Below are 11898 nucleotides of genomic sequence, written 5' to 3'. Positions count from 1 at the left end.
CGGGAAAACATGGCCAACTAAAAAAAAAAAATTTGCGTACCCTTCGCCATCGCTGGGCGATGTGACATCGCTGGGCTATCGCTTCGCCCATTTCACATTGCTGGCCTATTGCCGAGCCAAAATTCACGATCCAAAAAATGGCCGATGTTCCAGCCATCATGAAGGCTGCAACATCGCTAAGGCTAGAACATCGCCCATTTTTTGGGCCCTAGTGAACAAAGTGGAAAGTCTAGCCCAATATTTTTTAAATGGTGAGAAATTTTTAAATGTTGGAGTTCAGAGAGATTTGGGTGTCCTTTTGCAAGAAACATAGAAAGCTAGCATGCAGGTACAGCAAGCAATAAGGAAGCAAATGGCATGTTGTCCTTTATTGCAAGGGGGTTGGAGTATAAGTGTAAGGGGGGCCATTAACCAGTTGATTAAATGTATAAATGTCAGCTTGGCTCATTTGCCTCTCGGTCACAGGTTGTGGGTTTGCGCATAATCTAGATTGACACTCCAGAATAGTTTCAGATAAGATGTTAAACCAAGGATGCTTCTGCCAGTTCCTGTGGCTGTGAAAGATCCCTGGCACTCTCTGAAGGAGAGCAGGGGCTCATCCATGTACCTGGCTGATATTCCATCAATAAACAAGCAGTTTTATGTAACTACAGATAATGAAAGTCAAGGCATCAGCAGTATAATGCAGGCATTTTAATTAGCAGAAGCAATTAATGATATAATCAATATATTCTGATACAGAGCAAATACTGCTCAAGACTTATTTGGAAGAATTAAACCTACAGTTTTACATAGTGCAAAAAGTAAACTGAATGAGACAGGTTGGAAATTTAGAAAAAAAATTATTATTCAACAACTTAAAAACTATAAACTGTGCTTTAAAACAGTATCAATCTCCTGGAAGTGATAAAATATTGATTGTATTATATCTATCAAATTAATACTCGATAGTGTGTCTGAGTTAGCTTGTGGAAGAAATGTCCAGGTACATATTATGAGTAAACATAAAAGGAAGATCAAAACAAAATATTTAAAGACATTGTTATCAGCTGCAAGTTCCAAATTGTGTGAATGTAGTAAGGATCCAGTAATTCATTCTATAACCAAAAAAGAAGTCAGCCACGTGAACAGACCACCCTGTTTTAATACATGTCCAATCGCAGGAGTAAATATTTTTTCCAGCTGATCTAGATTCTCGAAGGAGATCTTAAAGGGGACCTATTGAGAAAGTAAATGAATTTAATACAATATACGAAGTAGCTTGTGTTAAAGCTTCTATACAGTATTTGCTATAAAAAGGAAATGAGAAAGAGAGCAAAAGGCGTTTGTTTGTAATCTTTGTGGTGATTCTCCAGCAAGAGATTGATGTAACCCCCCCGAGGGGATGGCACAAAAGCATAAAACCAGCCATTTATGTCACTTATCCAGGGATTCCGCTGAAGGAAATCGGGAGAACCCTGTGTAATTACAGGGCTATATAAAGCCACGTACAATGCGTTCCGACTTGGGCATTATTGCAACTTGATTACTTTCCTGAGGAAATGTTCTTCAATTTCTCCCTATTCCCTAAATGTAAATCAAACGTTAACTCCAGGATATATGTCGAAAATTATAACCTGCATTATAAATATTTGCTTTCTTTGGCATGAAATGCCCAGTTCCAGTCACGGAGAGCCAACATATTTCGTACACCATTCAATCCACTTTACCAGCACTTGTTCTTATAAACCACAACGACTTCCCAAACCAGATACACCTCCAGTTTATTTTAAAGATACAGGGGTTGAAATTGCCCTGTCTTGCGACGGCCATTAGCATCTTCGGGGGGGCAGTAATGGGGGCAAAACTGTTTTTTCTGAGGGGGGGGGGGTGGGGAGGAAGGTGTTACCGGCTCCTGCAAAATTGCGCGGGAGTTAGCGGAGGCGTTGCTGCGGTCACGCCACGCCGGTAGCGTCCTAGGCCACTGCAACCCATTAGCGCCAAGTGACGACCCCTTTCCGCCCCGTGGCAGACATTGCTCTGAGTTCCGTGAGCGTCGTCAGCGCCTGCCTCGTGGGCCGACCTCCGCTCACGAGGCAGAATTTAAAAGGGACGTGGGGAGCGCCCTGCGCCACCATCTTGGCGGTTTGGCCAACTCACAGGTCAGCCTGAATTCTGCCTCCCTTGGGTGGTCCGGGTCGTCATCGTGCAGCCCGGCACTCCATTGCGGGCTGTGGTATCGGCACCATGCCTCCCTGGTGGTCCAGTGGAGGCCATCAGAGGCCCCTGCAGAGTGCACAGCGGCCCTCCCCTTTAACTGAAGGGGAGGGGCGTTGAAACACATCAGCGCTATGGAGAACAGGAGCATAGCGCGAGATTGCGCTCCACTTCCTGTGAGGGGTGGTAACCCCAACTTCATGGCCAGGGCGGGACTTCCGTGCTAGGCGCCCTGAGTCGGTTACCGCCCCCAATTGGGGTGCTGGGGAATTTCTTCCCCACGGTATTATGTTTTTTAGCTGCAACTCTATCCTAGATATCTACTCCTCTTTATAGAAAGCATATCTTAATTGAGACATGCTAATTTTATCCTCATTTGTTCTACTTCTGCCCTACAGATCAAGGTATCGCAAGTAGTATAAAATATCAATTACTTCACTGTAAATGAGATGGAAGTGCTAGACAGGCTAAATGGGCTAAACAAATAAATCTCCATGGATAGATGGTATTTATCCCAGAGTGGTGAGAGAGACTGGGGAAGAAGTTTGTGAAACATTGATAATCATTATGAGGGAGGTACTGGCCACTGGGGAGGTACAAGTAGTTTGGAAACAAGCTACTGTAGTGCCTGTATTAAAAAAAGACGGCAAGATAGACAGAGACAACTACAGACCCTTTAATCTTCCATTCCACATAAAATAATGGAATTGATTATCAAGAGTATTCTTGAGGTTTATCTGAAAAAAGATAATCAAATAACCAGAAGTCAACATTAATTCCAAAGGGGAAGATCCTTCCTGATCAATCTTCTTGAGTTCTTTAAGGAAGTGACAACAAGTGTTAAGCTCCATGGCACGATGTATCTTGAATTCCAAAAGAATTTTGGTCAAGTTTTACACGGAAGATATTTAATTAAACTCGAAGCCATGGGGATTCAGGCTAAAACCTGGGAACTGATAAGGAACTAGCTGAAAGGTAGAACAAACGAATACTCATTGGAGGAGTTATGTCAAGTGTGGTGGGAAGTACTGAGTAGAGTGACTTGAGACTCTCAGTGCTGGGACTGCTGTTTCAAATTTGCATAGGTAACATGGATTCGGGGGAGGAGGGGGGGGGCGGAGAAATTGCCCCTTCCCTTACGGACTGTTACGGCCGGAATTCGGTGGCCATGCTGCGGAGTGCAATGGCCGGCAATTTTTTGTGTAATGGCCACCATTTTTAAAATTCTACTCCTGTCGTATCCCGGCAGTGTCCTGCTCCTCCCCCTCCCCCCACTGCTCCACTGCTGCCGATCCGTCCTAAGTGTGTCATAAGAGCAAGCACCACCGATGTTTCCCTCCTCCCCCTGCCACGGCGAAATTGCGACGAGAAATCTTCCTCCCACCGAGCGGTGCCAAAAGCTGCTTTTTTCTGGGCTGTACTCCTTGTAAAATGGTGGTGTGGCTCCATTAAAGGAGAGCACCTACTGCCGCTGCTGCCATGTTATTTTTTTTGTCGGCCGACTGTCATGTCGACCCGACAATTATGCCCCCAGGTTCGGCCGGGCCGGGCACCTCCTCTTGGGTGCCAGGCCGCTAACCTGTCCGAAACCCTCCCTGGTAGTCCAGTGGACAGAACTTCAACAATCATGCAGGCTGTCCCCTTTAAGTGAAGGGGAGAGCTGTGGTGACAGCAGTGGCCGCTTCACCCAGCCCCAACTTCCGCTCCTCTAGTGTGCTCACCACCGCACTACCGCCCCCAATATGACCGACCGACTTCTGGTCCGCCAAAAACAAAAAGCCAAACAATGGAATTTCGCTCAAGAGGCCACCGCATCCAAAAACACAAGGAACCGGATGCATTCACCCTGTTTCCAGCGGTGGGCAATTTCGGCCCCAGGAACTCAATGCAAAGTGGTCAAAATGCAGATGATACCAAACTAGGAGGGGCAGGTGGAATTGGAAGAGGCAGGTGGGAAATTACAGGATGAGTTGTACAAGGTATACATTTGGGCAAAATAATGTCAGATGTAATTTAATGCAGGTAAGTGTTTTTTTATTGCTAGTAAGGTCGGCATTTATTGCCTATACCTAGTTGCCCTGAGGCAGTGTTGAGCCTTATGCTTGGACTGCTGCAGTCCTGTGGTAAAGGTGCTCCAACAATGCTGTTATGTATGGAGTTGTTATTCTATGTAGTGGTTTGTTACAACTGTGTGGCTTGCTAAGTCACTTTATAGAGCAGTTACGAGTCAATCATTTTGGTGTGGGACTGGAGTCAGACCAGGTAAGGACCGCAAATTTCCTTCCCTAAAGGGCCTAAGTGAACTAGTTGGGTTATTACGACAATCCAACAGCTTCATTGTCACTTTTAATGAAACCAGCTATTTATTTCCAGATTTATTAAAATATATTTGAGTTTTCAAACTGCCATAAAGGGATTTGAACTCATGTTCTTTGAATTATTAGTCTAGTAATATAACTACTACACATAAGAAGGACAATAGATGACATACATACTCCAGAAGTGGTACTGAATTAGCTGAGGATGAAACTGAAAGAGACTGAGATGTCTTTGTAGACTTGCCACTAAACATGTCCATCAAAGCCAACAGGATGTTGAAGTACATAACCAAGACAGTAGAATATAATTCAGAAGATGCAGTGATAAATTGTACAATGCTCTGGTCAGACTACACCTTGAATACTGCATCCTGTTCTGGCTGCCATGAAACAAAAGCTGAATTCAAGGGCTGGAGACAGTACAGAGAAGAGCCATAAGTCTGATCCCCAATGTCGAGGGTCTGAGTTATGGGGAAAATTTGGGGAGACTTGGGACTTTCAGTATGGAATGGAGAAGTCTAAGAGGTGATCTAATAGAAAGATACAAGATAGTTAAGCGTATAGAAAAAGGTAACCTGGACTATTACTTTAAATTAAACTGTGGGAGTAGAATTAGGGACACAGGCTCAAACTAGAGAAAGGTAATTTTACGACTGATATCAAGAAATTCTTCATCACATAAAGTATAATCACCCCTGTGCTCACTGACCTACACTGGTTCCCGCTTAAGCAATACCTTAATTTTAAAATTCTCATCCTTGTTTTCAAATCCCTCCATGACCTCAACCCTCCCTATCTCTGTAACCTTCTCCAGCCCTACAACCCTCCAAGATCTCTGCAGTCCTCCAATTCCGCCCTCTTGCGCATCCTCGATATTAATCGCTCCACCATTGGTGGCCGTGCCTTCAGCTGCCTAGGGCCTAAGCTCTGAAATTCCCTCCAAAAACCTCTTCACCTCTCTCTGCTCCTTTAAGGCACTCCTTAAAACCTACATCTTTGACCAAACTTTTGGTCATCTGTTCTAATATCTCCTTATGTGGCTTGGTGTCAAATTTTGTTTGGTTCCGCTCCTGTGAAGTGGCTTGGGACGTTTTACTAACGTTAAAGGCGCTATATAAATGCAAGTTGTTGTTGAATTTATCCTGTTTATTCACATACTACATGTAAAATCAACCCACTCCTTGTGCCTCTGATCAATCCATCTTCTGGAATATAGGACAAAGGCACTTGAGGGTATGTATGAGAGTACAGTATTCAATACACAGACTATCACATCTGGGTGATGTTATCAAATGACTAGATATTGGACAGTAAAGGTGAGCTCCAGATTTTAGGTGATACAGGACCTGCTTTGGTGACAAACTGCCTATTCCAAACCAGACAGAATATCTAGCACAGATCCGAAATTTGTAATGCTCGTCCAACGTCGGAGCACACAAACCTGCTGAATGTGTCACTGGATAACGAAGGGGAGTGGGAACCCTGGGTGATTTTTCCCTCTTTAAGCCTGATGCTAACTCTAGCAACCTTACTGCCACTCCAGATGAGTTCAGTTCATTCAGCACAACCTGGATGGAACCTGAAAGCTTTTTGGTCTAATATAGCTCAGCGTCTCATTGGATAAACTCATTGAGCCACCAGCATAGATACCATTTTCGATAAAGAAGGAAAACATTGGCCTATTTTCCCAAACTTCAATATGAATTCCTTAAATAACAATTAGTAAAGAAACAATTAAAAATACTGAGGTTCATCGGTTACCATACCTCTGATTCTGGATTGATTCTTATTCCTACATCCAACAATTCTTTTATTTCATTGCATAAATTAGAAACCATGTCCTATAAAATGGGTGAAAAGAGTCAGAAATTGTTAACTTGAAAGTAATTTTATAGGTGGTCAAGTCACTTCTGAATAATACGTGAATATCTTGTTTTGTTATCAACTGTCAATAATATCCTTAATGGGAAATGGTAGATCTTTATTTTTCTAAACTCAACAAGCCGCAAATTGATATTGTTAAAAAGAAAAGCTTAGCCTGTGGTTTTTGAAAAATACGCCTTTGTTTAAATACATTAATAATCTATAAAGAATTAAATGCAGCTGTGGGTACTTACTTCCATATTGCTAAATTCTTGATTCATTCTTAGGTTCTATTGGGTCTAAGTTCCACATTGTTGCACCTGTTTCTCAGGCATGAACCGGATGCAACGATAATGGATTTAGATGTGCAACGGACTTCGCCAGGGCCACTGCTAAATTGGTCTTGAGATTTTTTAGGCTGCACTAGTGCGCAGCATTGATTTAAATATTAAAATGAAGCTCCTGGGCCTGAATAATGACCCTTTAACTCTAGATGTGTCTACTCCAATGCACTCCTGGCTGGCCTCCCATAATCTACCCTACGTAAACTAGAGGTGGTCCAAAACTCGGCTGCTCGTGTTCTAACTCGCACCAAGTCCCGCTCACCCATCACCCCTGTGCTCACTGACCTACATTGGCTTCCGGTTAAGCAACTCCTCGATTTCAAAATTCCCATCCTTATTTTCAAATCCCTCCATGGCCTCGCCCCTCCCTATCTCTAATCTCCTCCAGCCCCACTAATTCTGCCCTCCTGAGCATCCCATTGGTTGCCGTGCTTTCCCAAGCTCTGGAACTCCCTGCCTAAACCTCTCTGTCTCTCTACCTCTCTTTCCTCCCTCAAGATGCTCCTTAAAACATACCTCTGTGACCACCTGTGCTAATTTCCACTTATGCGGCTCGGTGTTAAATTTTTATTGCATAAAACTCCTGTGAAACGCCTTGGGACATTTCACTTTGTTAAAGGCGCTATATAAATACAAATTACTGTTGTTGTTGTTTCCTAAATTTGTGTGTGGAAATACCAGATTTGTTGGACGCCGACCAGGAAGTCATTGTCGAATTTTGGCTATGTTTTGATGAGCTCGGAAGTCGGAGAATGATTTTTAGGAGCTCCTGCACTGGGTCACAGGATTGCCTTGCCAATATTGTTGGAGCATGGGTATTCTGTTTGGTTTGCCTTTGGGGCTGTGACATGAGGGGGAGGGTTAAAGCCAGCAAGGAATGTAGCAGAGGGCTGCACAGGCTTCTAGAAGAGAGTGGAGGAGGGAAGAACGGAGGAAGCCTTACATCATTAAGCTTACTGGAACCGGATTTCCTACCTCAGCTTTACAGAGGATCAGTGCGTCAGATGGCTCCAGTTCTTCAGGGAGGCAGGGACTGAGCTCTGCCTTCTGCTGAACTAAGAATTACAGCCCATCACCAGGATATTTACAGCATTGCCTGTGGCTGTGAAGGTGACTGTGACCCTGAACCTTTATACATCGGGCTGCTTCCAACACCCAAACAGCGACATCAGTAACATTTCTCGGTTTGCTGTGCACATTGCGATCAAGGAGATAACAAATGCACTGTTGGCTACACACCAGGAACTGATCAACTTCCCAAAGGAGGCTGCCAAGCAGGAGGAGAACGCGGTCGGGTTTTTAAGAGTTGCTGGATTTGCTCAGGTGCAGGGATAATCATCTGCGCCAATGTGGCCCTACATGCTCCTGTACAAGACTAAGCCCTCTACAACAATAGGAAGGGATTCTTCTGTAAATGTGAAACTTGTCTGCGACCATAGGCATCAAATTATGCAGGTCGGTGCCTGGTATTATGGCAGTAGTCATGATGCTTTCATCCTGCACCAGTCCTAAAAAAAAAGATTTTCATTTATAAAGCACCTTTCATGGCCACCAGATGTCCCAAAGCGCTTTACAGTCAAATTAAGTACTTTTTGAAGTGCAGTCACTATTGTAATGTAGGAAATACAGCAGCCAATTTGCACACAATGTGATAATGACCAAATATTCTGTTTTAGTGATGTTGATTGAGAGATAAGTATTGGCCAGGATACTGGGGATAACTCCCCTGCTCTCCATTGAAAGAGGGCCATGGGATTTTTATGTCCACCTGAGAGAGCAGATGGAGCTTCAGTTTAACATCTCATCCGAAAGACGGCACCTCCGATGGTGCAGCACTCCCTCAGTACTGCACTGGAGTGTCAGCATAGATTTTTGTGCTCAAGCGTCTGGAGTGGGACTTGAACCCACAACTCCACTGAGCCACGTCTGACACTTCGAAGAAAGGATGTATTGAGGGCAGGATCATGACTCCTGTCGGGAACTCCGGCACAGTGTATATACAATGAGTCATGCCAGAACCAGGGCTTTCCTACATCAGATCATTGGCCTCCTCAAATGAAGATACAGATGCCTTAACAGAGCTGTAGGTGACTTTCAACATAGTCTAGAGCAAGTGTCTAGATTTGTCATTGTATGCCGGCTCAGAAAGAGGCCGAGCATTGGAGCTGCAAGAGCTGGAAGAACTTGAGGAACTCGAATAAGGGGATTGGAATACTGGGACTGCAGGGGAACAGCACTGGCAGCTGCCATAACTCTCAGACAGCAACTCATTGATGAGAGATTCTTATGAATGTTCCCTTTCCTCCCCAATACCTCCATCCACTTAAACCAGTCCTCACAACTGCCATCTGTATGCTCTCATACAGTCCACATTCATGGGAGTTGGCTTTAGATGACTAAGAATATCAAGTTCAACAACAATCTAAGAAAAAAAGATTTATATACAAAGATACTTCATCACTCTTCAGCTAATAATTGCTCATACTGAGCATAGAGAACTAAAATTCACCATTGTGCAAAGCCCTAGTGCCTATCTTCTGTGCTCATTTATCTGTTCTAGTGCTCCTACAAAATTCATCCCCAGTGGATACAGTCGGGGAGGTGGAAGGCTGCAGAATTTCCAATGAGGTCTCCTGAGATGATCTTGGTAGGTAGTTCTGACCATAGAGGGTCCGACTGCAGCCTACAATGGCTGGGACACTCTGGCTCACCGTTCTGTCCTGAACAACAAGAGTACTGTTTGAATGTGTGGCAGGGGTGCAGATATGCTGACATCCTGAGGGAGGACAGCATCTGCCTCTCCCATGGAGCCAATGCCACTCTTCTGAGGCTGCACCTCAACATTCCCGCTGCTATGCATGGAGTAATGAGATGCTTCAAAACCGTTATCACTATTCTCCTTCATGTCCTGAAAGCCAGAGGAGATGCTGGAGCCCAGAGCTAAGAAGGCAGCAGCCTCAGCTTCCATCAAAGCTGCCCCAAGAAGCTAAAACATTGTGAGTCCCAATGCAGTGGCCACTGGCTCCATGGTTGACTGCATGGTCTGAATGCAGTATGCGAAGACCCTGCAGAAGTTGGAGCTGAACATCTCCATGCTCTCTGCCATTGTCAGAAACCTGTTGCCAAGCTGCCCTTACTTCTACATACTTGTGTTCGGTGAATTTCCCAGTGCAGACCTCACTACTGTAGCCTCTAAACTACACAAAGTGCCAGTCTGGTGCTTGCTTGGGTAAGGTTGAGTGATTTTGTATCTTATGGAGAGATGTCCTCCTCTTCCTCCAGTCCTGCTATGCCTTCCAGAGTTCCAGGATCTGAAAGGGAAGAGCAGGACGAGGGTTAGCAGTTCGTGGCAAGTGTCATGCAAAGTTTGTGAGGGTGAGATTTCATTGAGAAGGAAAAGAGGGTGAGATGGCTTGAAAAGAAACGCTGTCGGATATCTCCTCCAGCCTCTCCAGAAGCCACGCTCCTCATGTGCTCCTACCCACAGTGTCTATCTCTTGCAGAGGGGGCAGGATAGTTGCGCAAATGCTGCCCCCCCCGCCGCCCCCCCCCCCACCCCTCCAAAGCTGCCTACTCTCTGTTATTGTGTACTAGCTTCTCCTGATCGAAAGAAGGGAGTGTGTTAGTGTTTTGAGGATGTACATGTCAGGGTAGAATAGTGTGTGAAAAATGGCACAGGTGGGAGGAGCTGAGAGAAGTCATAGTGAGGACAGCTGCAAGTAGTGTGTTGCAGTAGCGGCAGAAGGACATGGAGTGCCGCATGCTGCGGTGATTGGAGGAGAGTGGTAGGAAGTGCAGGAGGGAAGGGTTGTGAGTGCTGAGGCTGCAAGTAATGCAGGACTAAGCAAAACCATGAGAGTTGTAAGTTAGGAGTTCTACCTCAGTAGGACTTGTCAGGTCATTGAACATTTTTTCTGCATTGCAGCCAGGTCCGTGGAACAATGCTTCTGGCACTGATGTGCTCTGCCACCTCTGCCCACTGTTGCTGGGAAGCTACCTTCTTGCCGCTGGATCGAAAGATGGTCTCTCCTCCTGCTGACCTCCTCCCCCAACACCTCCTAAGCTACATCTGAGAAGCAGGCAGCCCTTCCTGCATCTCATCTGCCTGTCATTTTACTGGTATTCAGAATGAAGCTGATTGCAACCACAGTGCACTTCCCCTTTAAGGCTGCTACTAAATTACATCAGTGACATCTGATTTCCTGCCCCTCCCCTGTGTTAGATGAACGGCCAATGAAGAACGCAAGTAGCACTGGAAGTTAAAAGTCGAACTGCTTGGCTGGTGACTCACAGTTCTATGGTAGGAGAGCGAGGCCTTTCGTAAATACACTGTCAAAGAACCTCCAACTCCTCTTTCAATTATAACAGGAAGGACTGTTCCTCAATTCAGCTGTTAATTAAGAAAGAAATCTCAGCAAATAAAGCAATAAAGCACAAATACTTTTGGGAATTCCAATGGTTCATAATTTTTATTGACTTTTTCTACTCAAGAAAATTACATTTTAAGTGCTGAGAGGGAGAATTTCCACAAGGCTTCTCATGCTTATCCGCCATAACTTTGATAGCTCACCTGCACAAACCATGGATAACCAGCAAAAAAACCTTGATGTCATTTTTCTAGGCTTTCTGTGGATTCGCCAAGGTTACGGTGGATGAACGGTAGAACCCTCGTGGAAATTCTCCCCCTAAGTGTCATATTGGCCAGTGTTAATGCCAATCTTCAAATTGCAACATAGGTTCAATATAGTCGTAAATCTTCTACACTGTTATATATGTAAACTTGTATATACCTTGGACAGCCACCAGAGGGTTCATCCCCTGGAGTCCCAAGGGATTCCACAATCCCTTGGGAGCACAGGTACTTAAGGAGGCTTCTCAAGCTGGAGAGGCACTCTGGAGACCTGCAATAAAAGACTAAGGTCACACTTTACTTTGAGCTCACAGTATCCAGTCAGACTCTTTGTTCATACATAACAACTGGCGACGAGATACAGATGACGAACCCAATGATGCAGAGAACAGTGGGCATCCTGAAGAAATTCTTGGGGGGAGATGACTGGGAAACCTTTGTGGAGCGACTCGACCAATACTTCGTGGCCAACGAGCTGGAAGGAGAAGCGAACACTGCCAAACGAAGGCCGATTCTCCTCACCGGCTGCGGGGCACCAATGTATGGC

The 11898-nt window shown here is 44.9% G+C and overlaps 1 protein-coding gene across 7 annotated transcripts in view; it reads right to left on the bottom strand.

Annotated features, from left to right (window-relative positions):
* Nucleotides 1-824: 824 nt before the first annotated feature.
* Nucleotides 825-11898, bottom strand: part of cfap54 (cilia and flagella associated protein 54) — a 724932-nt gene continuing 713858 nt past the window's right edge. For all 7 annotated transcript variants that reach the window (XM_070897703.1, XM_070897704.1, XM_070897705.1 and 4 more), the window contains 2 exons: nt 6281-6355; nt 825-1218 (listed from right to left, as the gene is read on the bottom strand). In XM_070897703.1, coding sequence (XP_070753804.1) covers nt 1093-1218; nt 6281-6355 — 201 coding nt within the window. In that variant the 3' untranslated portion in view covers nt 825-1092. The remainder of the gene's footprint in view (nt 1219-6280; nt 6356-11898) is intronic.

This window comes from Pristiophorus japonicus, chromosome 13 (genome assembly GCF_044704955.1).
Source record: "Pristiophorus japonicus isolate sPriJap1 chromosome 13, sPriJap1.hap1, whole genome shotgun sequence".
NCBI lineage: Eukaryota > Metazoa > Chordata > Chondrichthyes > Pristiophoridae > Pristiophorus > Pristiophorus japonicus.
Note: the sequence above shows the minus strand (reverse complement) of the source record. Positions and strands in the feature narration are given on the sequence as shown.